At 43.0% G+C, this 25,350-nt stretch overlaps 1 protein-coding gene across 1 annotated transcript in view; it reads left to right on the forward strand.

The window, feature by feature from the left end:
* Positions 1–25,350, forward strand: part of MYO1E (myosin IE) — a 215,583-nt gene that overhangs the window by 104,983 nt on the left and 85,250 nt on the right. The window contains exons 5-9 of the mRNA XM_045449577.1: positions 11,748–11,835; positions 15,530–15,619; positions 19,714–19,845; positions 21,770–21,904; positions 23,309–23,441. Of these exons, the coding sequence (XP_045305533.1) occupies positions 11,748–11,835; positions 15,530–15,619; positions 19,714–19,845; positions 21,770–21,904; positions 23,309–23,441 (578 nt within the window). The remainder of the gene's footprint in view (positions 1–11,747; positions 11,836–15,529; positions 15,620–19,713; positions 19,846–21,769; positions 21,905–23,308; positions 23,442–25,350) is intronic.

Consider the following 25,350-nt stretch of genomic DNA (forward strand, 5'->3'; position numbering starts at 1 on the left):
GAGATAGCGAGTGAGGTTATGAGGGCCTGACCTGAGCTGGACAGGCAAAGGGGAGACTGATGTGTGACATTCAGTAAGCCTGTGAAGCACTAAGAGAATAGTGGACTCTGGAGAGTGAGCATGGACTCTGGAGAGTGCCAACAGGAAAAAACACAACAGCTCTGGCTGCATTAGTATCATTGACATCGACGAGCTCCTGAAGACACGAGTAGACACCTGCGATTCCAGTGAATGAGCAACCCATAGCTGCTTAGCTCATTCATCTTCTGTGCTACAAAATCCAGGATTCAAATTTGTGTTTTAGAATTACATAGTGTTACCTTTGGCTCTCTGAGAGGCATCATTGCCAATCTATGTAACAAAATAATCATGGTGTGATAAAAGAGAAAGGAAGACCAGCAAGTCTTTCGCGTATTCGTTATCATCTCTATATTACCATCTTGGCAGTATGGCCAGAGGCATTGCTAGAGCCTTTGCTAACTGACCTCTGTGGGGACTTACGGGGCCATGGAGAACATTGATGTGGCAGTTTTATTGCTGCCATCAAAGGTGAATTCCTATCACTTTTGGCCCACATCAGCTCTTGCCATCCTAGCTTGTTTTAAAGATGTGTTGTCAGTTTGAAAGCATCACGTTGGGTGCAAGTTCCTAATTTTATTTTTTGCTGGAACTATTCGGATGCGATTGTTTTCTACAGAAGAGGGCATTCCGTCCTTGATGGATCCAGCACTAGTTTGCAAAGTCTTCATAGGTGGCATCCTGAGTATGTGCCGAATAAATATTGTTTCAGGATTAAATAAAAGGATGAGAGGGATTTTGAAGGCACATCAATAGCATTTGGTGACTGAATATGAAAATTTTCATAGAGGAAAAGGAGATGGGTGTCACTATTGGGTCTAAGATTTCTGAATTGTCTGCTTCAAAAGACATCTTGGATTTGAACCCCTAAGGTTTGCAGTAGTAAAGGTTAAAGATTAAAAGATTTGGGGGCACCTGGGTGGCTCAGTCGGTGGAGCGTCCGACGTGAGCTCCATTGCATAAACTCCATTGCTCCGACTTCGGCTCAAGTCATGATCTCGTGGTCTTGTGAGTTCGAGCCCCGCGTCGGGCTCTGTGCTGACAGCTCAGAGCCTGGAGTCTGCTTCTGATTCTGTGTCTCCTCCTCTCTCTGCCCCTCCCCCACCTGTGCTCTGTCTCTCTTTCTGTCAAAATAAATAAACATTAAAAAAAATTTTTTTTTTTAAGATTAAAAGATTTAAAAAAATCAGAGCACCTCTAATATTTGGCTTATATCCCATCTCTGCTCTCTGCTTGTGCACCTTCAAATGTCTCAGGGATTCTCAAGCTTCCTTCCTGTCTTTGATGTATTTCAGGAACCTTTTATTATTAGCATTGGAATTCTTCTGTGTCTGTTGGTCCACTCCACTTCTTGTTTATCCCAGCAGCGTTGGCCTTCGAGGCTCCCTGTCCCTCCAGCCTGGCTTTGGGAGGCCCTGTCAACCCACACCCCTGGCTGGGGTCGGCATGAGGACTGCCCTCTGGCTGTGGGCTTGAAGAGCAGGGCCTCAAATCTACCCTTTCCCCCCCAAGCTTGCTGCAACTCTTACCTTCCAGCTTGTGTGATTGTTGAAATTCCTTTATCACCAAAGAATGTTGTTCAGGAAGGCTGACTCACTAGCTAATTAATATATTATCCCAAATCATAAGAGTAGCTTTTTTTTTTTTTTTTTTTTTGAGGATGTGCCTTGAGTCTCAACATCTTTCACTGTCCCCTTTACGCGTTTCAAGAAATTGAGTCTCAGACATAAGGAGCCGAGTTAAACACCTCACATTTGAAATGTGGCAAAGCCGCACTCCAAGCCCGGGCTACCTGGCTCCATTATTACAGTCTTTCCACTTCCCCCTGATGCTGTGAGCCAGCAGGTGTCAGATTGTCTGGACGATAATCCGTTAGCACCCACTGTCTTGTGGTGCAGTGGAAAGAAAGACCTGAGGGCTCGAGGCACAGGGCAGACTCTATTCTGTTCTGTATAAACTGTGTGGAGTGTGCAAGCTTCAGTCACTTCACCTACAAAATGAGGATTAGTGCCTTAAAGGGAAAGCTGAATAGGAAATACACATAAAAATGTTTTTAAACTGTTAAGAAGTGGGGGCACCTGGGTGGCGCAGTCGGTTAAGCGTCCGACTTCAGCCAGGTCACGATCTCGCGGTCCGTGAGTTCGAGCCCCGCGTCGGGCTCTGGGCTGATGGCTCAGAGCCTGGAGCCTGTTTCCAATTCTGTGTCTCCCTCTCTCTCTGCCCCTCCCCCGTTCATGCTCTGTCTCTCTCTCTGTCCCAAAAATAAATAAATGTTGAAAAAAAAAATTTAAACTGTTAAGAAGTGATGTAAAATACTTGCTAATAACATTGAAAAGAATTTCAAAGCTAATAAGTAGCTGAGCTGGGGTTCAAACTTGGGTTTCAGACTAAACATTGGGTTCTTGCTATTACATCAGTCTGGGCCAACAAGAGCATGGCTGTGAGGCCGTTTTCTTGGCAGACTAGAGGTGAAATTTTGGTCTGCTTGACAATAAAAATTGATTGGGAAGAAATAAGAGCTCTTTGTCTTGTTCACACTTTCCTCATTATGTGAAAGAATGAATTTTTATCATTTACTCGGTAGCTTTGGCAAGGCTGTTTAATTTTGTATTTTACATTCTTAGCCATTGCATGTACTTGAGGATTTATTTTTCGATGTCTTGACGGTATCTGACAGGTGACCCCTTTCTCCTCAGCCCTGGAATCCCCCAGGTGGGCAGCAGAGATGCTTCACCTCAGACTTCCTTCTTTCCCAGATCCAGGAGGGCTGCCAGGAAGGGAATGTGTGAATTGAATCTTTGAAGACAGCTGTCCAGAACCTTCTTTGATGTGTTTCTCGTTTTTTTTTTTTTTTAATTTTTTTTTTTTTTAAGACAGAGAGAGTGACAGGCATGAACAGAGGAGTGGCAGAGAGAGAGGGAGACACAGAATTTGAAGCAGGCTCAGGCTCTGAGCTGTCAGCACAGAGCATGACGTGGGGCTCAAACTCGTGAATTGCGAGATCGTGACCTGAGCCAAAGTCAGACGCTTAACCAACTGAGCCACCTGGGCTCCTCTGTTTCTTGTTCTTGATCACATCTTGTCATGTGATCACAGGGATGCAGGCTATTATTTGTTAGTTCCCTCTGTGTGTGAGAGATAATGAATGTTTTTGGCAGAAGCCTTCAAGAAGTGTCTATCAGCAAAGACTCAGGTGTAGGTAAAAATTTGACTATGCTATGAACTGTGCTATTCACGGAGTTACTTTGTGGAACACTGTTGATTTTAATTGACCGGGAACTCCATATGAGGATTTAAAATGTATGCCCTCATTTATTTGAAAGCAGTAGAGCTCAGGCATTGCCAGCAATGCCACTCACTAACTATGTGTCCCTGAGCAAGTTGCTTAGCCTGGCTCATCAAAGAATGGGGATAAGAATAGCACCTACCTCACTGGGCTATATCACCCAGATCAAATGACTGATACATGTGAAGCCCATACAACAGTCTCTGACATGCCTTAGCTGCCCACTGGACAGTGCTATAATTATCACCTCCACTAGTTTGCTCCTTTCAAATCTCCTTTGGAATTGATGTTATTTCTCACCTTCTGGATTATTCTTCAAACCCAAATATGTTCACCCTTTGAACTCTAGAATTAGAGAAAAATATTTTTTTTAACTATCCCTGTATTTGTTATCCTTAGATTATACCTTTTGAAATAAGAGTCAAGTTCAATACTAATAAGCCCCTCTATCAAAGAAGTAGGGTTTGAGAGAATCGGTCCCAGTGGGAATTTTTCAGAACTTCATTCTCTTATGAATCTCCCTGCCCTGTTGACACCATTGACCTCCAGCTCCCTTGGCTTCCGTGATGATTCGTCCCCCTGCTTCCCCTCGTGCCTCTTCATCCTTTCCATCTTGAGCAGTCTTGAAATGTCAGTGTCATTTAACATGCTTTCAGCTGCCAACAACAGAAAATCTAACTCAAACTGGCTTAGAAATCAAGGAAATTTATTATCCCACATAACAAAACATGCAGAGGTTGTACAGACCTCAGGGCTGGTTGCTCAGTGGTCCATTGATGTCATCAAGGACTCAGGTCCTTTCCACCTCTCTGCTTCACAGTCTAGACATCCTAAGATTGGTTCTGGTTCCCCTTGGTGGTTCCAGGTGGCAGCCAGTGGCAATTAGAGTGATATACTTCCTTCTTTACCTCCTAGAAGAGAGAGAAGCCTCTCCCATTAGTCCTTCCCTTCAGTCTAATTAGGTAACTTTGTTAATATGGACTCTTGAGTTGCTGGGTGTTGGGGGCGGGTCAGGTGCAGATGGGTTTCGCTGAGCATGGGACCAGCTTCTCTAATGCCCTATGCCTGGTGTGCCAGGCAAGATACCTGAACCAAGTCAGGAAATTGCCAGGGAAGGGGGGGATGGAGGAAAGAGCCTGAGTGGGACCCAACAGTGGCCACTATGGTCCCAGTGTGGCCGGTGCTCAGTCACGCTTCTCCTTGGTAGTCTGACTTACTCTCACTCATATCATAGTATTTATTTTCATCCAGAACATTTCCCTATGCTTCACTCTCGTTTTTAACTATCTGCTAGCCATCTCTATCAGCCACTGATCCAGACAACTTAAAAGGGATATATATATATATATATATATATATATATATATATATATATATATATTCACATGTACCCAAGTGAACAGGTATTCTGTTTACTTTCTCCCCCCATCCTCAGACTTGCAACTTTGCCTGTTAACACTCTTTTAAATGATTTATTTTGAAGTAATTCTAGTTGTACAGAAAAATGGCCAGAATAGTTCAGATAACACTTATATCTTCTTTACCTAGCTTCCCCTAACATTTTACCACATTTAGGCTCTCTCCCACCACTTCCCCCTCCATACACACACGTACTCATAATTATTGATATTACCAATGATATTACTTATTTTTCTCAATCTTTTAAGATCAAGCTGCAGATGTGATAACTCATCACCCCTAAACTCTCCAGTGTATATTTCTTAAAAACAAGAAGCTTTCGTACATAACCAGTTATAATACTCCAAATCAGGACATTGATAATGGTACAGTGCTACCTAACCCATAGGCCCCATTTACATGTTACCAGTTCTCCAGGTATCTCACTTTCCCTTTTCCTCCAGGCGTCTTTCCAGGAATACTGTATCTCTTCAGACTGTCATTTTGGAACATTTCCTCAGATTGCAGGTGACACATTGTGGGGTTTACTCAATACCTGTCAATGTTTCTGCTCTTTGTAGTTTTAAATAAGAGTTCAGACATTTAATTTGGTAGGGTGGCCTCAGCTTGGATCTGTCTGGTGATTCCTGCTGAGCAGGACTTCAAATCAACACTGTGCCCTTGATCAGCTGGTTGGGCCTATACATGTCTACAATGTTTCTTCTGATTAAGTTTACCGTATTTTCTTTTAAGACATGTTAGCATTTTGTGGGCATATTCTGAGATTATGGCAGCACCCTGCTCCTCATCAAACCATGTATGGACTATACATCATCCAATGTTATCAATATCTCGATCCGTGCAAACCCTTTCATACTGGCTCTTGTGTGCTTGACGTGTCCACATCAGTCTCTGTACTTTTTTACTCATTGACACAGTGACGTGTTCCAGGCTCAGCTTGCGTTTTCCCTGGGCCAGCCCTGGAACTGGCCATTTCTTCCCTTTAATTTGTTTATTATAATATATATATTTATAATTATATATATAACTAATATATATACCACACACACCACTCACATACTTATGACTATTTCTGTGTGTGTAAGTACTGATACTTTTCATTCCAACAGTTAAAATGGATGCCTTTCTTTTTATGTTTATTTATTTTGAGAGAGAGAGAGAATGAGAAGAGGGCAGACAGAAAGGGAGAGAGAGAGAGAGAGAGAGAGAGAAAGAATCCCAACGCAGGGCTCAAACTCACGAACCATGAGATCATGACCTGAGCTAAAATCTAGAGTCAGACGCTTAACCCACTGAGCCACCCAGGCGTGCCAAAATGGATGCCTTTAATACCAATCCAACCCCTCGGGGTCTTTACTCTTTTCAAATCTATTAATACTTTCTCTGACAATCAGAGTCTTGTTTTGCCTTATTTTCAATGTATTCATCAATTGCTCGATCTAATTTGTTTGCTCAATCTGATTAGTCCCCTGATCACCGGCCATCTCTTCCATTCATTATCTCTATGCTCCCCTCACCACCACCCCCACGGCTCTGAGTCCCGGCCCACCAAGCCCACTGGCCCTCACCTCTAGGTGGCCCCTCAAATGCCCTTCACTACTCTGCATCCTTAGTCTCTGGGCTCCTACGACCACATGATTTCGCATCCCTGGCCTGGGGGTTATTTAAACTCTTATCTTAGTGACATGACATCCACCAGCTCCTGAGGCCCCAAACTGAGATGTCACTCTTGATTCCTTCTTATCCATCTTCTGCCGTACTCCATCCCTTGCTAAATTCTACCAGTTGTACTTCTAATAGGGCAGGAGTTTACTCCCTTCCATCTCTTGACACCCCTTCATCTCCTTCGCCTGGCCCCTGCACACCCTTTGAACCTGGCTGTCTCCTTCCAGTTCAGCCTCCATGCTCCACGCGTGCTTCCCATTAGTGACTGCAGCACTTCCCAACTGTGCTGAGCACCGCTGGGGTGTGCGAGCTGGCTGCAGGTGGCCCACTGCTGGGCATACATAATATTAAAGAATGTACAGAGGATGATCCCATGTTTAGTTTTATTTCAGTGTTCCTGCTTCAGTCAGAGAGTAAGTCTGTTCTGTGCTCGTTTGTTTTAAAGCCTCTTGCTGATCTCTTTTTTTTTTTTTAAGTTTATTGATTTATTGGGGCGCCTGGGTGGCGCAGTCGGTTAAGCGTCCGACTTCAGCCAGGTCACGATCTCGCGGTCCGCAGTTCGAGCCCCGCGTCAGGCTCTGGGCTGATGGCTCAGAGCCTGGAGCCTGTTTCCGATTCTGTGTCTCCCTCTCTCTCTGCCCCTCCCCCGTTCATGCTCTGTCTCTCTCTGTCCCAAAAATAAATAAACGTTGAAAAAAAAAATTTAAGTTTATTGATTTATTGGCGGGGAGGGGCAGAGAGAGAGACAGAGAGACAGAGGATCCCAAGAAGGCTCCATTCTGTCAGGGCAGAGCCTGACTTGGGACTCGATCCCATGACCCTGGGATCATGACCTGAGCCAAAATCAAGAGTTGGACACTCAACTGACTGAGCCACCCAGGCACCCTGAGATATTTTGAGACTAGGAAGGGAGAGATAGGAATAGATGGGCGAATCTTCCAAATGATTGACTCTCCTTATGCTATGGGATATCTGCTCAAAAAATATGACTGAAATGTTTTCACATTTGCTGGAGTAAGTTGAAGTGAATTGAAAACACTATTGATCTTTAGGGGCGCCTGGGTGGCGCAGTCGGTTAAGCGTCTGACTTCAGCCAGGTCACGATCTCGCGGTCCATGAGTTCGAGCCCCGCGTCAGGCTCTGGGCTGATGGCTCAGAGCCTGGAGCCTGTTTCCAATTCTGTGTCTCCCTCTCTCTCTGCCCCTCCCCCGTTCATGCTCTGTCTCTCTCTGTCCCAAAAATAAATAAACATTGAAAAAAAAAAAAAAAAGAAAGAAAACACTATTGATCTTTTTAATTTTTTTTAATGTTTATTTTTGAGAGATAGACAGAATGCAAAGCAGGCTCCAGGCTTCAGGCTGTCAGCGCAGAGCTCAATGTGCATGAACCGTGAGATCATGACTTGAGTCAAAGTTGGACTCTTAACTGACTGAGCCACCTAGATGCCCCAAAAACACTATTAATTTTTAAGTGAGGAATAACTTTTAGACTTTGAAACGCAATTATGGTCCTTGAATCCAATTATTAATATACCATTGTAAATAGCTTTTTTATCCCCAGAACATTCTTTCCATTTCTTTGAAATTTTAGCATATGTTTCTATTTCTATAGCTAATGCACACAACATTATTTCCTATTTAAATTGATATTTCCTATGCAGTCTGTCTTGACTTTGTTCTAAATTTGTTTGGTTCACAGCCAGCTGTATAAGAACTAGGGAGTTAGCTAAAAATCTTATTTCTAGGCACTGTCCTTGGAGACTGGGATGCAGCGGGTCAGAAGTGGAGCCCAAACATAAGCATTTTAAAAACTCTGTGAGGGGTGCCTGGGTGGCTCAGTCAGTTGAGTGTCCAACTCTTAATTTTGGCTCAGGTATGATCCCAGGGTTGTGGGATCAAGCTCCGCATCAGCGTGGCACCCACTTGAGACTCTCTTTCTCTCTCTCTCTCTGCCCCTCTTCCCCACTTGCTCCCTCTCTCTAAATAAAATTTTAACAAAATTTTAAAAAAGAAATAAAAGTACTTTAAGGATTCTCATTGGCTGCTGGATTTAGGGACCAATGGGGCATTTTTCTAATTTAAAGCACATACAGTTCTAGAGTATTTTTTTTTTTTTGTCCACTTTAGAAGTCAAGTGAAAGCAATTAAATTAAGAAAGACTGCCTATAACTGTAAGCAGAGCAAATTTCCCAACTGCTGTGAGATGCAAAGCAAGTAATTTTGGATATGCTGTATAGTGTCTGATACTTTCTTTTAACTTGGGTTTTAGTCCAGGGGAAGAAATGATATTTTCCCATCCCAAAGGGCCAGTATAATTATGGTTGTATATATTTTAAGCTTCAAATAATTATGTAACATTCCGTTATTGTACCATATTCTGAGCAAATTACCAGCCTCTGATCAATAAAATGTTTTTTGAGTGTTTATAAATGGAAACCAAGAGATGAAAATTCCAGTCAATATTAAGCCAGAACTAATTATTTTAAATTTTTTTTAACGTTTATTTATTTTTGAGACAGAGAGAGACAGAGCATGAACAGGGGAGGGTCAGAGAGAGGGAGGCACAGAATCTGAAACAGGCTCCAGGCTCTGAGCTGTCAGCACAGAGCCCGACGTGGGGCTCGAACTCATGGACCACGAGATCATGACCTGAGCCGAAGTTGGCCGCTTAACCCACTGAGCCACCCAGGTGCCCCCAGAACTAATTATTTTAAAGCTTCTGAAAAATATCACAATTTTTAGAAAGTAGAAGTTCTATTATTGGACCTGGCTTATTTATCTTAATATGTGAAATGAATTATGTTCCAGTATTGTTCTGTTCTTTTGCTTCCAACAAAAGAGATAAAATAGTTCATGTCTGATTGCACTAATAATCAAAGACACAATGGGGGAATCACTATACTTTGATTTCATAATTCTGCTCAGATTTGTCATTTTTCCTTTTCTTTCTTACACACACACACACACACACACACACACACACACACACACACACAACTTTCTTCAAGGAATTCTAAACATGAAAATATGTTTACTCATCCTGATAAGGGAGCTTGAAGAATAATCTAAAGAAATTGATCAATGTTGATTATCACTGTGGTGTGTGATTCCACTTTTTCTAGAAATGCTGTTTTTAAATATCTGGAATATATAGGTAATTACCTGTCTCGAAACTTTTAAGAATTGAGAGAAATCACATCAAAAGAAAAAAGAGTCATCTACATACCAGCCCTTCATGAAGTCAGAAATGTTTTTTTTTCTTTTTTTTAATTTTTTATGTTTATTTTTTATTTTTGAGAGAGGGAGGGAGAGAAAGAAAGAAAGAAAGAAAGAAAGAAAGAAAGAAAGAAAGAAAGAAAGAGACAGAGCATGAATGGCGGAGGGGCAGAATGAGAGTGAGACACAGAATCTGAAGCTGTCAGCACAGGGCCTGACCTGGGACTCGAACTCATGAACTGTGAGATCATGACTCAAGCCGAAGTTGCAGTCAGATGCTTAACTGACTGAGCCACCCAGGAGCCCCTCTAATTATTTTAAGTGTCTGTGTGATACTAGATTGGGTGGTTGTACCTTTGCTCTCTTGGGCTTTACAATATCCTTGAATGTTCACATTATTTGCAACATTATAAAATGGAGTTTCGTTTGTTGACAAAACGTATGCTTCAGATGAGCAAGAGTACATGATTTGACCCTGGATCTAGCATGTAAATCATTTGATTACGTGGACCATTGAAACAGATCATTTTCTTGTTGAAACTGAAATATTTACTACCCCTCCTTGTGCCTTCGAGTAAGCATGTCCTCTGCAAACAGCGTGACGTTTCATCCCAGACTTTCTGGTTTTCTACCTGCCGCCACACCTTAGGGAATTTCAGTTTGGTTTCCCTCATCATGTGACCTGCAAGCCGGGAACTGAGTACTGGGATGGTGAATGGTGGGAGTTGTATTGGTGGGTTCAGACCTTTAGAGACCCTTGAAGAGTTCCCGCATTCTTCCCTAGAATCTCTCTAATTAAACATGTATGAGGTCAAGGAAATTCAACTAACTTCTGAATTTTCCTCTGATGGCTACCTTAATCCTCTTTGTGTTTGTTTTGTTTCAAAATATCCAAATTATTTCCAAATTTCACTTTCTTTTTGAAGGTAAGGGGTCACCTAGCTTGGATGGACCCTAAGGGGACATTGCCCCTTTTCTTGAGTAACCAGGCAATTGATAATAGTTCTTGAGGTAGGGTGTTCATAGACAAACATTTGCTCTGTACCCCGAAATTCTTGATCACCAAGAACAAACAAAAATAGTGTCTCATGAACTCTTAGCAGCCTGAAGTTCTCATACTAGCCTTCACCATTATTTTACAGGATCTGCCCTCCGTTAATTAATTCTATCATGGTAACACAGAGGCAACCAATAGAGAGAGGAGAAATCTGACTGACTTCAGCGGGTTTTGAGTTGAGGTCATCATCAATTCGAGGGGATTTTGAAGGAAGAACGGGTATTTTCAAGAGCAGACTATACACTGTTAACAAAAGGGTTTCCCCATGCAGTAAGGCCACCAAAACGGAAGGTAGTCTTTGTTATGCAGGATGTGATTAATATTGCCTCATTGTTTAATTTTAGAACTTCTAAAATAAAGTTGCTTGCATCAGTTCAAGGCACATCGTTTGAAACCTGAGAGTGCCTACGTTTTCCTTTTTTTTTTTTTTTTTTTAATTACAGAAGTAATAATATGCATTACCAAAAGTTTGGAAAATAATGAAAGAAAGGAGTCTTCCACAGTATCTTTTCCTTTACCAAAACCTCTGCTAATATTTTGTGGTAGTTCTAGTCTTTTCTTTTCTTATGTATTTTTTCCTTTACGTGTGTTCATACGTACGTATGAACGTGTTTCCTTTCATGTGTTCATATATCATTTGTATATCTGATTTATTTCACTTAACATTACTTTATATGCTTTTTTCCATAAGTTTATCATCTTTATGTCAGTTGTAATTTCTGTAGAATATTCCATCCTTCTGATATCCTAAAGTGTTCCTAAGCATGTTCTCTGTTCACAGGCACTTAGAAGGCCTGATCGTCTATTCTGGACATGGCCATTATCAAGACCTGGGTCCTCAAACCATGTTAATATCACTCAGACAAGTCAGGGAGCAACCTGCTGGGATTTGCCTTTCTCAACCAATATTGTGCATCTATTACTGAATTCCTTCATGTTTGCTTTCTTTTTTTGTTTTTGTTTTGTTGGGGGAGGGAACTGGTTGTGATCCCCTTCACGGGTGGTATTTTTGTCTTTCTTTGCTCAGTGGTGAAAGTGGTGCTGGGAAGACAGTGGCTGCCAAATACATCATGAGTTACATCTCCAGAGTATCTGGAGGAGGTCCCAAAGTCCAGGTGAGTTAGTGATGGGGGCTGTTTTGAAGCCCTGTATTATGTGAAATATGAAAGTCTCCACTGACTTGTTTAAAAAACAAGAATTTTTTTTTTCCACAGAAAAGACATAGGTTCTATAACCGAGAACCTTGAAATCAGCAAAGAAATAACATGGGATGGAGATGGCTAATATATAATGAGCTCTTGCAAATCAATAAAAAGGGTCAAAAATCCAAAAAGGAAATAAAGGGTATGAAAGACAACTCATAAAACATGAAAATATGCTCACCCTCAGGATAATAAGGGCAGTGCAAATTGAAACTTCACAAAAACTATTTAACTGTCAGAATGGCAAAAATTTTGTAGTGTTTTGAACACTCTTGGTAAAAATACAGGAACACAGTCTCTCTCATACATTGTGGTAGGATCATGAGCTCGTATACTCTTAGTGGAGGGCGTTTCAGCAAAATCTATCAGCTATATGTGTATGGGCCCTTTGACTCTTCAATTCTGCTTAAGAGAATGTATCCTTTAGATGTGCTGAAATACATGCAAAATGATAGCAGTTATTTGGTATGATATTTTTTAGTAATGTCAAAGACTGCAAACCATTTGAATGTTCATCAGTCGGAGACTGGTGAAATAATTCATGGCTCATAATAGAGTAGAAGTATGAGACAGCCTTAAGAATGAAGCTTCATAGACTGATAGGGAATGATCTCCAAGATAATGATATATTGCAAAAAGCAAGATTTAGAACATTGTGTGTCATGTGTTGCCATCTGAGAAGAAAAAGAGAACATATTTCCCTATTTGTTTGGATATGTGTAACATACTTCTGGAAGGATATATAAGAAGCTGATAATGAGTTCTTCAGGGAGGGAGACTGGGAGACTGGGGGAAGGGCACACTCTCCCCAATATCCTTTTGAAACTTTTATGGTTTGAACTAGGCGACTACATTTTCAATTCAAGAAATTTACAAAAATTTTAAAATAGAGAAGGCGGAGGTAAAGACTAAGGAAGAAGGAAAGATCAGAGAGGAACATTAGGAAAGCAGGGAGATCCAGAAAATGAGGACACAGGAGAAATGAAAAAAAAAAAAAAAACACACAAAAGGAGGGGAACGGGATATGGGCAGAGAAGCAGGATACTTGAGAGTACAGTATGAAGAAGGTAGATGCAGCTTCATCTGTCTTTAGTTTCACTCATCATGGGAGCAGAATCAGCATCAGCAGGAATGGGCAATGGATGATGGAGAAGGTAGGCGAGGGTCCACAGGGACTGCCCAAACTCATAGTGCTCATCACTGGCATGGACCGCTGGAAACATTTTTTTTTTTATTGGAACTCATGCTGCCAGGTAGATTTCACCATAAAGATTAATTTTTTGATCAGAATCATTGTTATATGTAAGTGATGAATCACTGGAACCTACTTCTGAAGCCAAGACTACACTGTATGTTAGCTAACTTAATAAATTTAAAAAATCAGCATCATTTAGTAAGTGATATTATTGCTGCAATCATCTGTAGACTTTAAAAAGATACATCAAAATTCTCTTTACCATGGTTCTGTCTGCTAATTCAATGAAGCTCTGTTATGTCCCAGTGGGTCAGAAAGCTTATGGCAGCATCCAAAATTCCTTTCACAGAGAGAAAGGGTCTTAGAGTGGTCTCTTTCACGGAAGGAAAGCAAATGTATAGTAGCCCTGTCCAGTGGCAAGATGGCACTAATCACAGACATAATTTAAAATTTGCATTGTAAATTGCAGCACTTTTACATTTTTAAAAAGGTAAAAAGAAGCCTATGAAAGTAATTTTAAAAATATATTGTGTTTAACATATCCCAAACATTACCATTGCAGCATATAGTCTATATCAAAAACCTAATGAGATATTTTACATTCTTTCTGATATTAAATCTTTGAAATCCAGTGTGTAATCTACACTGAATATCTCCGTTGGGACTAGTCTTCTTGCAACTTATTGCAACATGTGGCTCATGGCTTCTATATTGGACAGTCAATGTGATTCAAGGACCTGGGATAGTGTGTTGCCATTTGATTATCTCCATTCATGTGACCATACCCTAGCCCCAGAAGGTTGACATGAAGACAGAAACTCGGGATGCTGTTTTATGGGTGGTCTGCACCTTTATATTAATTTGTTCTTTGTCTTTTCCCCAATATGCTGACCCCAGGCCACAAAATTCTATGGGACATCTTAATGGATGGATGATGTGTCGATACATGCATAAGGACGTTTAACTGAGGTTAAAAGTCAGTAATTAAAGAAGGGAAGAGACAAGGAAGAGCCTTTGTTTTGTTCTACCTCTTTGAGAAGCTGAGTGTTGATAAATGGTGTCAAACAACAGATACAAAAGATTAATGAAGAGCCACAAAGTCCAAATTAATTTTACAAAGAAAGCACCATTTGTATAAATCCATGAGTTGTTAAAGGAGAGTAGGAAGCTTGGAAGATGTTTCTAACCTTTGAACTTGACCCCATGGAGGAACCAGTCAGAATTTGCCTTTGGCGCCATTGCTCATGACATGTCCCAGTTAGTGAAATTCCTGTTCTCGATCTTCCTCTGAATGTTAAGGTGGGGGGCCAAAGGAACACTTCAGCTGTTACATAGTTAATTAATAGTTTGTCCCTTCATCTAGTCCTATCTGCTGCAGACCACGACCTAGCGACCAGACTGCAGACTTTTAATGTTGACTTTTCTCTTCCTGTTTTCCTATGAGGACAATGATACAGAGCTCTTGGCTTGAAATTAGTCAGTAGCTAAAGAGCGCGGACCAAAGACTTGTTATTTCTGGAACATGTTTAACCGTAGCATGTGAATAATTAGAAGTACAAGGAATGACTCACTTGTTGAAAGACCTCTCCAACATCAACTCCTATCTGTTGAGCTGTCTTGCCCATGGAGTGTTTTGCACACTTTTCAGTCTGGCACGGATGTGGGATGTTTGAAAACCAAATTCTCCCCCTCTAGTAGGCCAGGAATTGTTCCATACAATCCAGCATTGGCCCTTGCTGCTCGAAATGTGGCTTCCTGCTGGCCAAACCAGAAGCACCAGGTAGCTGGTTAAGAATGCAGATTCTCAGGCTGTGCCTCAGACCTACTGAGTCTGCATCTGCCTTTCAACAAGATCCCTTGGTGATTCACACATGGGAGTTTGGGAAGCACAAGACTATGTTCCCACAACCTTGCCTGGGGAGCAGAAACTATTTCATTTCCCTTAAGCCACCTCTCCCTTGCCACGAAGAGGGTGGAGATGGGCATGCAGTAGGCATGTGGAGAAGTTGGGTGGGAGAGAGGGAAGGACAGTAAAGGCTGATCAGCGTGGCAAGGAGATGCCCCTTCCTACTTCCCTCTCCTTCCTGCTGTGACTGCCACCATGCCTGTGAGTGTAGGGTCAAGCTACAGCGTCCAGTTTGGACACCCAGTCCTGGGACATCTGTAGATCCTGTTTTACTGGTGGCTTCCTGGCTCCAGAGAATCATGCATCAAGGGAGTTGGAAGACAAGAGCACACAGGCTGGTTGAGGTCTGTTGAGAAGAAAGCATAAATCCTCAAGAAACCCCAGGAACATGTAGATTGGAGGCCTCACCTCATTGCATTCAGAAACCACGCCCTCAGGGAGTTTGGCTACACGTTGTGTGGCTGGTGCTTGCACCTTCCTAACCTCTGGCCTGTTTGCTGTGACAGCACGTCAAGGACATTATCCTGCAGTCCAACCCGCTGCTGGAGGCCTTTGGGAACGCCAAGACCGTCCGGAACAACAACTCCAGCCGATTTGTAAGTCTCTTCCCTTTTTCAGAAAATGTCACCTGATTGATGATGTTGATATTCCCGATTTAAGTCTGGCGTCCCCAAGGAAATGGGAGCTTTTCACATATCGTCAGGAGGCTGCCTTTTCAATCCTTTCTTCCTTTTCTATCAGCCTGTGCTGTCAGGCTTCCATTTGCCCTTTAACTGAGGTTATTTTTGAGCCTCGGGATATAAGATAATTTTTGAAAACTGTTCTCAACCTGAGTTCCCTTACTAGGGAAAATAAAAATTGATGAAAGTGTCAGTTTGGGTCCTGGAGGAGTTTTCTTCTTTCTCAGGCAAATAAGTGAGTTGACTAGATTTGCAGGTCTTATTGCCTTGCTTTTGCTTCATGGAACTTGGGCTGTGAACATGGAACGGCGCAGACACTTCGATCTTGCACCTTGGAGAGAACCCTCCTCCTCTCTGTCAGCCAGAGTGAGCCAGCTGTCTCCCCACCCCTTGAAGCTTGGTGATTTGTTTTAGATATATTCATGTAACATGATAACATCTAAAAGCAACTGGATTGACCTGTCAGACAGCCTCCTAACTGGTCCACTTACCCAAGAGAATGAAAATGCCAGCCAAATGCATTGTCACAAATGCCCATGTAGACATTTTTCTGCCTGAGTGTCTCCTGAAGGGGTGAATTGGAAAGCTGGCAAGGATGAATATGAATATATTCTCCTTGACAAAAAGCCACACTTACAAAGAAATGAGTATTTGGCCAGCATCTTTGATTTATGTAGATCTTATATCTTATCTCAACCATAGATTATGTCTGGCAGTAAAGCATTTAAGGAGCCATCTGTGAGGCCGATTCAGGACCATTTTAAAATAAATAGTGGGAATTTTGGAGAAAAACAATTTCTTTTTCACCCTTCTATTTTGGAAGGAAGCTTCTATTTCCAAGAGAATTCTTACTAAGTTCTCATGCAGTGATTGTTAAATTCCCTGCTGAGTTATATCTGCCGGAACTGCCCTCACTTTCGTTGCCGTTCAATATTATTCAGACTATTTACTCATTTGTTCACCCCTCAAATTTTTCTGCTCAATGCCTAGGTTGTGTTATCTTAAAGAGGTTTCTAGATAATGAAATGTGAAGAAAAATGTGAATGAATTTTCCACATGACCTTTTTTTCCTAATTGTCAGTCTCCGTCTGCCTTGTAAAAATGCACTTGACCAACTTTAACTCTCTAGCTACCCGTCCCCTACTCTTTGCCTTCCTTCGAGAGGAAAAGAATAATTGCATCGATATTTTTATTTTTTTCCCCAATATAAACGATACTTTATCCTTGGACAAAAGGATACATCAGTCATTTTTTTTGTAAAACAAAACAAAGCAAAAATATCCAGCCTTTATTAGTTTTCTGATTATAAAATTTTGTAGAACCGTGATGGAAAGATGAGAAAGAGTATGGATGGGCAATTACTGCCAGACATAATCTATGGTTGAGATAAGATATAAAATCTACATAAATCAAAGATGCTGGCCAAATACTCATTTCTTTGTAGGTGTGGCTTTTTGTCACAAGTACACGCGCACACACACACACAGATTAATGTCTGATGGGGCATCAAAAGATGCTTCCATGAATAATGAAAGGAATGTAAATTAAAACCATATATCATTTTCTGTCTCTCAGATGGGCACACATTAAGGAGATTGATAATCCTAGTGAAAAGACACTATTGGTTGAAGCCTAAATATTCTCCCCTGAGAGCAGTTTGGCAATTTTTATCAAAATTTAAAATGCTTGTTTTCTTTGACCTAAGAATACTTTAAAGATATAATATCTAAGTTTCTTGTTAAGAATGATTTATTTAAATATTTTTTTATGTTTATTCATTTTTGAAAGACAGAGACAGAGCACAAACTAGGTTGGGGCAGAGAGAGATGGGGACATAGAATCAGAAGCAGGCTCCAGGCTCTGAGCTGTCAGCACAGAGCCCAACGCAGGGCTCATACTCATGAACCATGAGATCATGACCTGAGCTGAAGTCAGACACTCAACCAACTGAGCCACCCAGGTGCCCCAAGAATGATTTATTTAAAAAGATATCCAAAATATATTGTTAAATTTTAAAAACAGGTTATAGAACAAAATTTATAATACAGTCCCATTTTTATTTCATTTTATTTATTTTATTATTACTTTTTAAAAAATATTTACTTTTGAGAGAGAGAGAGAGAGCATGAGCAGGGAGATGCAGAGAGAGAGGGAGACACAGAATCTGAAGCAGGCTCCAGGCTCTGAGCTGTCAGCACAGAGCCCGATGTGGGGCTTGAACCCATGAACCGTGAGATCATAACCCAAGCCAAAGTCGGATGCTCAACCAGCTGAGCCACCCACACGCCCTTACTTCAGCTTCCTTTAAATACCTCCTTAGTTTTGTTTTTTGTGTTTTTTGTGACTCCTAAGGGAACTTTTAAAAAATGGTACCAAACTCCTTTGCCTTTCTCTTACATGGATGGTATCCTGCCCTACTTTCCAGGGTCTCCCACAAAGTCGGGAGGCTTTTGTTTCTTAAGTTAGGCCTGAATTGGGGATGTTGATCAACTCTAATCAAGGACATCGGCCAACCTGCCAGAACCGAAAATACAACAAACAAAACTAATTCATCTAGCATCTTGCACTTTTTTAAAATGTTTATTTTTGAGAGAGACAGAAACAGAGACAGAGCATGAGTGGGGATGGGGGGCAAAGACAGAGGGAGACACAGAATCTGGAGCAGGCTCCAGGCTCCGGACTGTCAGCACAGAGCCCGATGCAGGTGTGCACCAACAAACACTGATGTAATCCCTCTAAAACATGCCCAAAGGAAAAGACGGTGAAGGATAGTCCTCATAATAGGAAGAACAGGGAACCTTGTTCAGCAAGCGTTTCTCAGGAACCACTGTGATTCGGGATCACAGTGGCTTGTGGCCTTGTCTCTTTCCGGTGTTTCTAAGTGTCTGTTTTTGTGTTTCTTTGGGGGAGAGGCTGGGGGAGGAGTCATCGGAATAAGACAAATAGACAGTTAGAGGGCCTTGTTTTGTAGTCTCTCTGATACCTGGAATTGTCAAGTGACTTCACAGGACACAGCAGGTAGTGGATGCTGGAGGCAACAGGAAACAGGGCGCTTTTCTTGTTTTTAATGCATTTACGGTTCTGGTCCCAGACTTGTGACCTGGCAGGAGCCAGCCCTGAAATGGATGGATTCAACCAGCATACACATTTAAAACATATTCAGTGTTTTAAAATAATAACATTTAAAAATATTAAATGCAGTTAGGCGGGGCATGCTCTCCGGTTTGATTCTAGGCTGAACTTTTGGTCTCTTGTTAGGGACTCCTAACACCACACTCCCTCACACCCACCTTCTCATCTTTTGTTTCGTTTGCATTTACACTCCTGGCCCTTTCTGAGGTTGGGAGAGAAACCAGATTCTAGTGAGAAAAATAATGCCATTTACTTAATCTAGACACCTTACCCGGCTAAATTCCAGGGCTTTCTTCTCCTTTGTTCCCTACCAGCAGTAATTTAAAAGGAAATAATTAACAACAACAGTAACAAAAATCTCCACACCTGCAACTAGCTGCAAAGAACTTGATTTATAATCAAGTGTTTTTATTTTATACAAGAATGTTAGATGATCCAAAAGTAGAAGTGATGACTTTTGCCCAAAGCCATAAAAATAAGTCTGGCAGAGGGAAAATTTGCCTCCCCTGAAAGAGGCTGATAGAGTTCGCTCTCGTTAGATCAAGGGAACCTTGAGATTTTCTGTCCCATTCTTTACCACTTCCGGCTTCACAGGCAAGCACCCACTGGGGAAAATGGGCAAGGAATTCAGCATATCCTTATTTAGTCGGGCTGGAACGATAGATTCTCTCTCTCAATACAGAATCGTGTGACTGGACGAAAGCCCTGGTTATTGTCTGATAGGAAGAAGTGAGGAAGTCTAGACCAGAACTGGGAATCATTCAGAATGTATCTTTCATTAATGAATTTCCTTGAATTATATACTGTATTGAAAGCCTATTTGGAACATCATGTTTCTGTTCACCAACCATTGAAGGAAATCCCCAACTTTCTTACAGGGAAAATACTTTGAAATCCAGTTCAGTCCAGGTGGGGAACCAGATGGTGGAAAGATCTCCAACTTCCTTCTGGAAAAATCCAGGGTGGTGATGAGGAACCCCGGAGAGAGGAGTTTTCACATATTTTACCAGGTTTTCCTTTATATTTTTTCTTTCCTATTTCCTTATTCCTTCTGCACATCTGTCAAGCCAAGGACTATTTATTACTATAGTATGTATAAGTCAATGTGCAAAAAATTATGAGAATGTCCCTACCCGCAAAGAGAGTAAGTTCTTGAGGAGAGATGACAAAAATTTCCCAAAAGTTAAATATTCAAGACAGTGTTAATATCACTTCAAAACAAAAGTAGGAGTGCTGGGTTCTTTGCCAGACAGGAATTCACGCAGGGAGCTATGGCTGAGATGCTAAGGAGAGTTATTGAGGGCACATAGGGGAACGTGGTGGGGAGGCTGCTTGGGCAAGTCAGGTGGCCCGAACAAAACTGTGGAGGTGATGGCCGGGCCTCAACCAGGTAGGTGGCAAGGGTGGAAGTCTCCCGGAGGGGAGCTGTCAGAGGAAAGACTAAGGATCTTTAACCCCAGGTCACGAAGTGTTGACTTGGGTGCCCAGAACGGCCACAGAGTCTGGTGCTAAAGCAGTGTGCAGGGTGCTTTTAGATTGTGTCCCAAGGTTTCAGGAATCCTCAGATTCAACTACTGTAAAAAAAAATGTTTTTAAGTATTTAAGAAATATAATGATACCCAAAACAATTTCTTTATGTATGGGCTTATATATTAGCATATACATTGGGGGTCCCGCTCAGAATTTCTTCGAAGAAAGACCTGCGGGTCTTTTTTGTGTTAGTTTTACTTTGTTAGCGTTTGAAGATCGCTGGATTAGAAGGAAGTTAAACTGTGTTGGGAGCTCAAACACAGTCTTTTCAATTCGACAGCTGTCTCAGATGATGGCACTTCATTCTTCCAGGTGGCTGGCGCGTGATGAGGAAGTAGATTCTGCAACTTGCAGAAGTTCAGAGGCAAGGAAAGGCTTACGGCAAAGAGCAGCACGTGTCTGTAGATGGAAGAGACTTGAGAAGGGGGGGTGAAGATGCAAATGAAGGGCAGTGTGGTGTGAATGTGGGGGGAGAAACAGAAGGGGAAAACTAGGAAGGGGGTGACACAAAGCTCTTTTGAGGAGACGGAGGAAAGCTAAGGGACCCTGATGTTATGGGTGACCTAGAACTTATCTGTAATGGACGTGAGGTTCCATCCTCGGGTTGTGGAGCTGAGAGGACATGTCGAGGAACCTGACCAAGATGCAGAAGTGTGGCTGGGCTATCTCTGTTTTCCTAAATCCTGCAGGGTTGGAGCTGGCAGTTGCTGGAGTCAGCTTGCACGGGGCGTGTGCCTGTCTCCCCACTTCCTCCTTCAGTGGTATTTTCTTGGGAGTTTGAAATCAGTCATGGTAGTATTCACACCATGACAATCGGCAAACACTACACATCCATTTTTCTCCCCTAGAGTTGATTATTGAATATTTTTCTAGCACACGGGAGATGGGAGCCCTTTAAGAGGGTCTTGCTCAGACCTAAGGCAAGGGTCAGAGATGGAACAGAAAGCTGTGGGACAGCGCACTGGTTAGGAGGTTTCAGAATGGCAGGGAGCGGGACCCGGGGCTGCTGTTTTCTCTGCGTCCTGCAGAGAGAAGCATAGAGGGGCAGCCGCACTTTATAAAGCCATAAGCAAGTTGAGTAGGAACGAAATAATTACAATCTGGCTTCTCTTCCACTCTTCTGAGGGTCTCGCTAGCGCCGCACTATGGTTCTCTTTATTGGACAAGGGGAAATTCTCAGCTCTTGTGGGTCTTACCAGAGTTGAGAATTAGAACTTGCAGAGATGATCTGGGGCTACTGCAAGGGGAGCAGCTATCCTGAAACCCATCATTTTAGAAGGCAGGGTCAGAAAGTGCACACTACCTGGGCTCGGGAGTGCTGCCTCTGGTGCCTCTGGGTGGTGGGCCACACTACAGCCCTACAGCAACCCCCCCCCCCCCCCCCCCCGCTTCCTCTTGCTCCAGCTCATCGAGGGCGCCTCTGAAGAGCAGAAACACAGCCTCGGCATCACCAGCATGGACTACTACTGCTACCTGAACCTCTCTGGGTCCTACCAGGTGGATGACATTGACGACAGGCGGGAATTTCAGGAAACGCTGGTAAGTGCTGGCACGGGGCCAGGCAGGATGGACTCTCCGGACCCAGTGTTGCCTGTGCTAGAAAGGGCAGGGAGGGTGAACCAAGCAAAGAGCAGCATGGAATTTCCACCTCATTCTGCCGTAAGCATTGCATTTCCTTAAACACGCTTAAGCACTATTCGATAGCCATGTGCCCAGGTGCCAGAGGACCACTTAATAAGTTGAAATGGATAAAAAACGTGAATTCCTCATTCCCCTCCCCCGGCAGGTGCTCTGATGAATTGGTAAGCACTGTTGCAGGTAATAGATTTACCATCCCTGTTTGCCTAGAGCTTATGCAGTTGCTGAGCTGTTTCCTCAGACAGGTGAAGCAAAGACCACCCTTCTGATCTTTTCCAACACCTTCAGGGGCTGGTCCAGTGCTCTCCCTTCACCCCTGCACTGAACGGTTAGAGGGTGACCCTCTAACTCCATGTCCTTCACTCTGGGTGCATGTTGTGATACGAAGTATGAAATTAGCTACCTCATCGAGGGGTCACATCTTCAGGGAAACAAGTTAATAAGTCAATCTAGAACTTTCTGGAGCTGGGGTGTTCACCCAAAAGAACCTCAAAGAACCACACTACCTCTGCCTTTTGAGTCAGCTTTCTGCCAGGCCCATCCCTCAGCCCAGACCCAGGCGCAAGAAGGGGACCCCAACAGGGCAAGTCGGGGTGCAGTTGGAGGGGAGCTGTTTGGAGGGGGCAGGCTGCTCAGGCAGGTGCAGGAATGAAGACAGCATCAAGGGGCCAGATGACCTCAAAGGAGCTGGGAGAAGAAATGCAGATGAGAGGCCTGCATTGGTCCTAGCGTATTGTTCTCTTAGGACTCCGATAAATAAGTCTCGGCATTTTGGCTGTTATTACTTAATTTAACAAACCTGAGAAGCAAAACTTTTCTAACAATGCTTTTATTTGATATGCTGGAGATTTATAATCAAGATCCTTTCGCAAGTACAGTCTGTGCTCAGCCCTCCTGGTGAGGCGAAAGGTCTCGACGGTCTCCTTGGAGTAGCTGGAAAGGGGACATTGGTGCCCTTGGAGAGAGGCGGGTGGCATCAAGGGCTCCACAGGAGACAAGGACAAGTTGGTGACTGTGGGGTATAGCTGCTGCTCCCTGTGCGTATCTTTGCTCCTGGAGCTCTCCTGCCCTTACCCCCGGGGGATCATGTACTGGATCTAAAGACAGAACTGCCTTTCCAACGCGACTCAGACTTCTCATGTGAGTGTGTTGGTCAGTGACGGTGTCCTACAAGGCCTTCCAGCTGCCACTGCCAGCCAAGCCCCGTGTGACTCTACACAACTCAATCTCAGCTCTGGCTTCTTTATCACATGCTTACAAAGCTGGCGACCAGCTCATCTGGATCATTTCTCTTTTCTCTCCCAGCACGCGATGAACGTGATCGGGATCTTCGCCGAGGAGCAGACACTGGTCCTACAGATAGTGGCAGGGGTCCTCCACCTGGGGAACATCAGCTTCAAGGAAGTTGGCAATTATGCGGCTGTGGAGAGTGAGGAGTGTGAGTAGCTCCGGCATTGGACGGCGGTTGAATGTGGGTGAACAATCAGTTAGCTTCCGTCAGAAGCTGCCTGCCATTTTCCTTTTGCTAAGGTGTCAGCCAAGGGTTTGGGGAAAAGATGAGGAGTCTTGTGTCCTGCTGAGACAGAGCAAATGGGCTTAAGAGAGTCTGGGCCTCTCCTGTGCACCTGCCCTCCTCACCATGTCCCACACCAGTAGACCATTCATGAGATCATTTCCGTTTCAGTTTACCATCACCCTTGGGGGAGTCTGGCAGAATTTTACATCTAGGTTTAAAACTAAAGTGAGATTTTAATGAAGATTAGAGTTAATAGCTAAATAATCCAAAAGATTTGTCTCCTAATAACTGGCCTTGAGGGTCTACCTCCACCTGAAGGTCCCAAAGAGCTAATGATCAGGTATATGTCAATAAGGAAAGCTCACAGATTGAGCTCACCTGTGGGTTGGTTTAGATTGGATTCTGAAAACAGGGGGGAAAAAGCAGGGGGCAGGGGCATTGGCTGTTGTGTCGATATTCCTGAGATCATCTTTCATGGTCACCTCTGTGGTAGTCAGAAGCCTGAAGACCTGAATGATCGTGTTTACTCTTTGAGAAGTCGGTCCCTCCCGCAGAGACACGTTATTGGTTGTGCATGCCACAGTTGGCCACAAGCACCGTGTTGGGTGACTTCAGCCTCTGAGGCATCAGCTGGCTCTCCAGGCGGCTCTCAGAACCCACACAGCCGTCAGCCACCCAGGAGGACATTTCTTCCTTTCTCAGCATTCTTCCAGGGAGATAAATTTAGATGCTTAGCAATAAATAGTATCCCACTCATTGCTGACAACGCAGGGAGGCTATTTCCATTCCAAATAAGGTCCTTGTTTTATATCTTTGTTTTCTTTTGTGATAAAAGAGGGAAGTTCTGCTGACTTCTGATGTCTATCCGATAAAGAGAAAGATGAATCATGTTGACCAGGGAAGGGAGTGGGGTAGAAAACAGTAAATATACGGGTGTGCATAAAGTCTAGAAACAGGACCTAATAACAATAACTATATTTCTAGACTTACGTATGTTTTCCATCACATTTAACAAATGTGCATGTGTATCCAGGAGGGTCATTAACACTTGTCCTTTTAACGTTGACAGTGTGGTTGCTGGGGAAGTAGACTGAATTTCTCTTTCCTGGATAGTACACTCTTTTATCACTTCTTTATGCTGGAGAACAAAACCACTCTGTCACAGCAAGGATGCCCCCGTATGCTTGAGCCAAGAAGTGGTTCATTGCACATTGATGTCCGGAGGAAGTAGCCTCCTCAGCCAACTGGGCAAGGCCCAGGATTGGCAACCAACTGCCTTGACATGTGCCCTGATTGGAGGTGGTGGAGTGACAGAGATCAGGAAAGGCTGTGCTTGAGACCGAAGAGATCTAACAAAGAATTGGGCCCTCCTTCTGATAATTTGTTTCCTGCTCAGTTGGTATGCCTTTCTTCACAGGAGTCATTACCTCAGCACAGTGCTCTCACCTACCCTTCTGCTCATCCACTTGTTCCCTTCTCTTGAGGGGACCATGGTTTCCAGTCTCTTGTATTCCTTTCAGAGCAACCGCACTCGGCCTTTCTTCTTCTCACTTTTGTGCATTAATGGGAGCATTAAACGTAATGTTCTACAGTTGCTTGTTCACTTATTATATCCTGAAGATTATTCTGTCCATTAAGGAGCTTCATCCTTTTTAGCTGCATAGTATTCGGTTGTTTGGCTACGTATACTTTTATTGAATCAGGCATCTGTTGGTGGGTGTGAAGGTGGTTTTAGAACTGATGCTATTACAGTACTGAAGGAACACATTAAAATGAATAACTCATGTTTGAGTCTATCTCATGGAATAAATTTTTAGAGGGAAGTGTTAGC

This window comes from Leopardus geoffroyi, chromosome B3, assembly GCF_018350155.1.
Source record: "Leopardus geoffroyi isolate Oge1 chromosome B3, O.geoffroyi_Oge1_pat1.0, whole genome shotgun sequence".
NCBI classification, from domain to species: Eukaryota; Metazoa; Chordata; class Mammalia; order Carnivora; family Felidae; genus Leopardus; species Leopardus geoffroyi.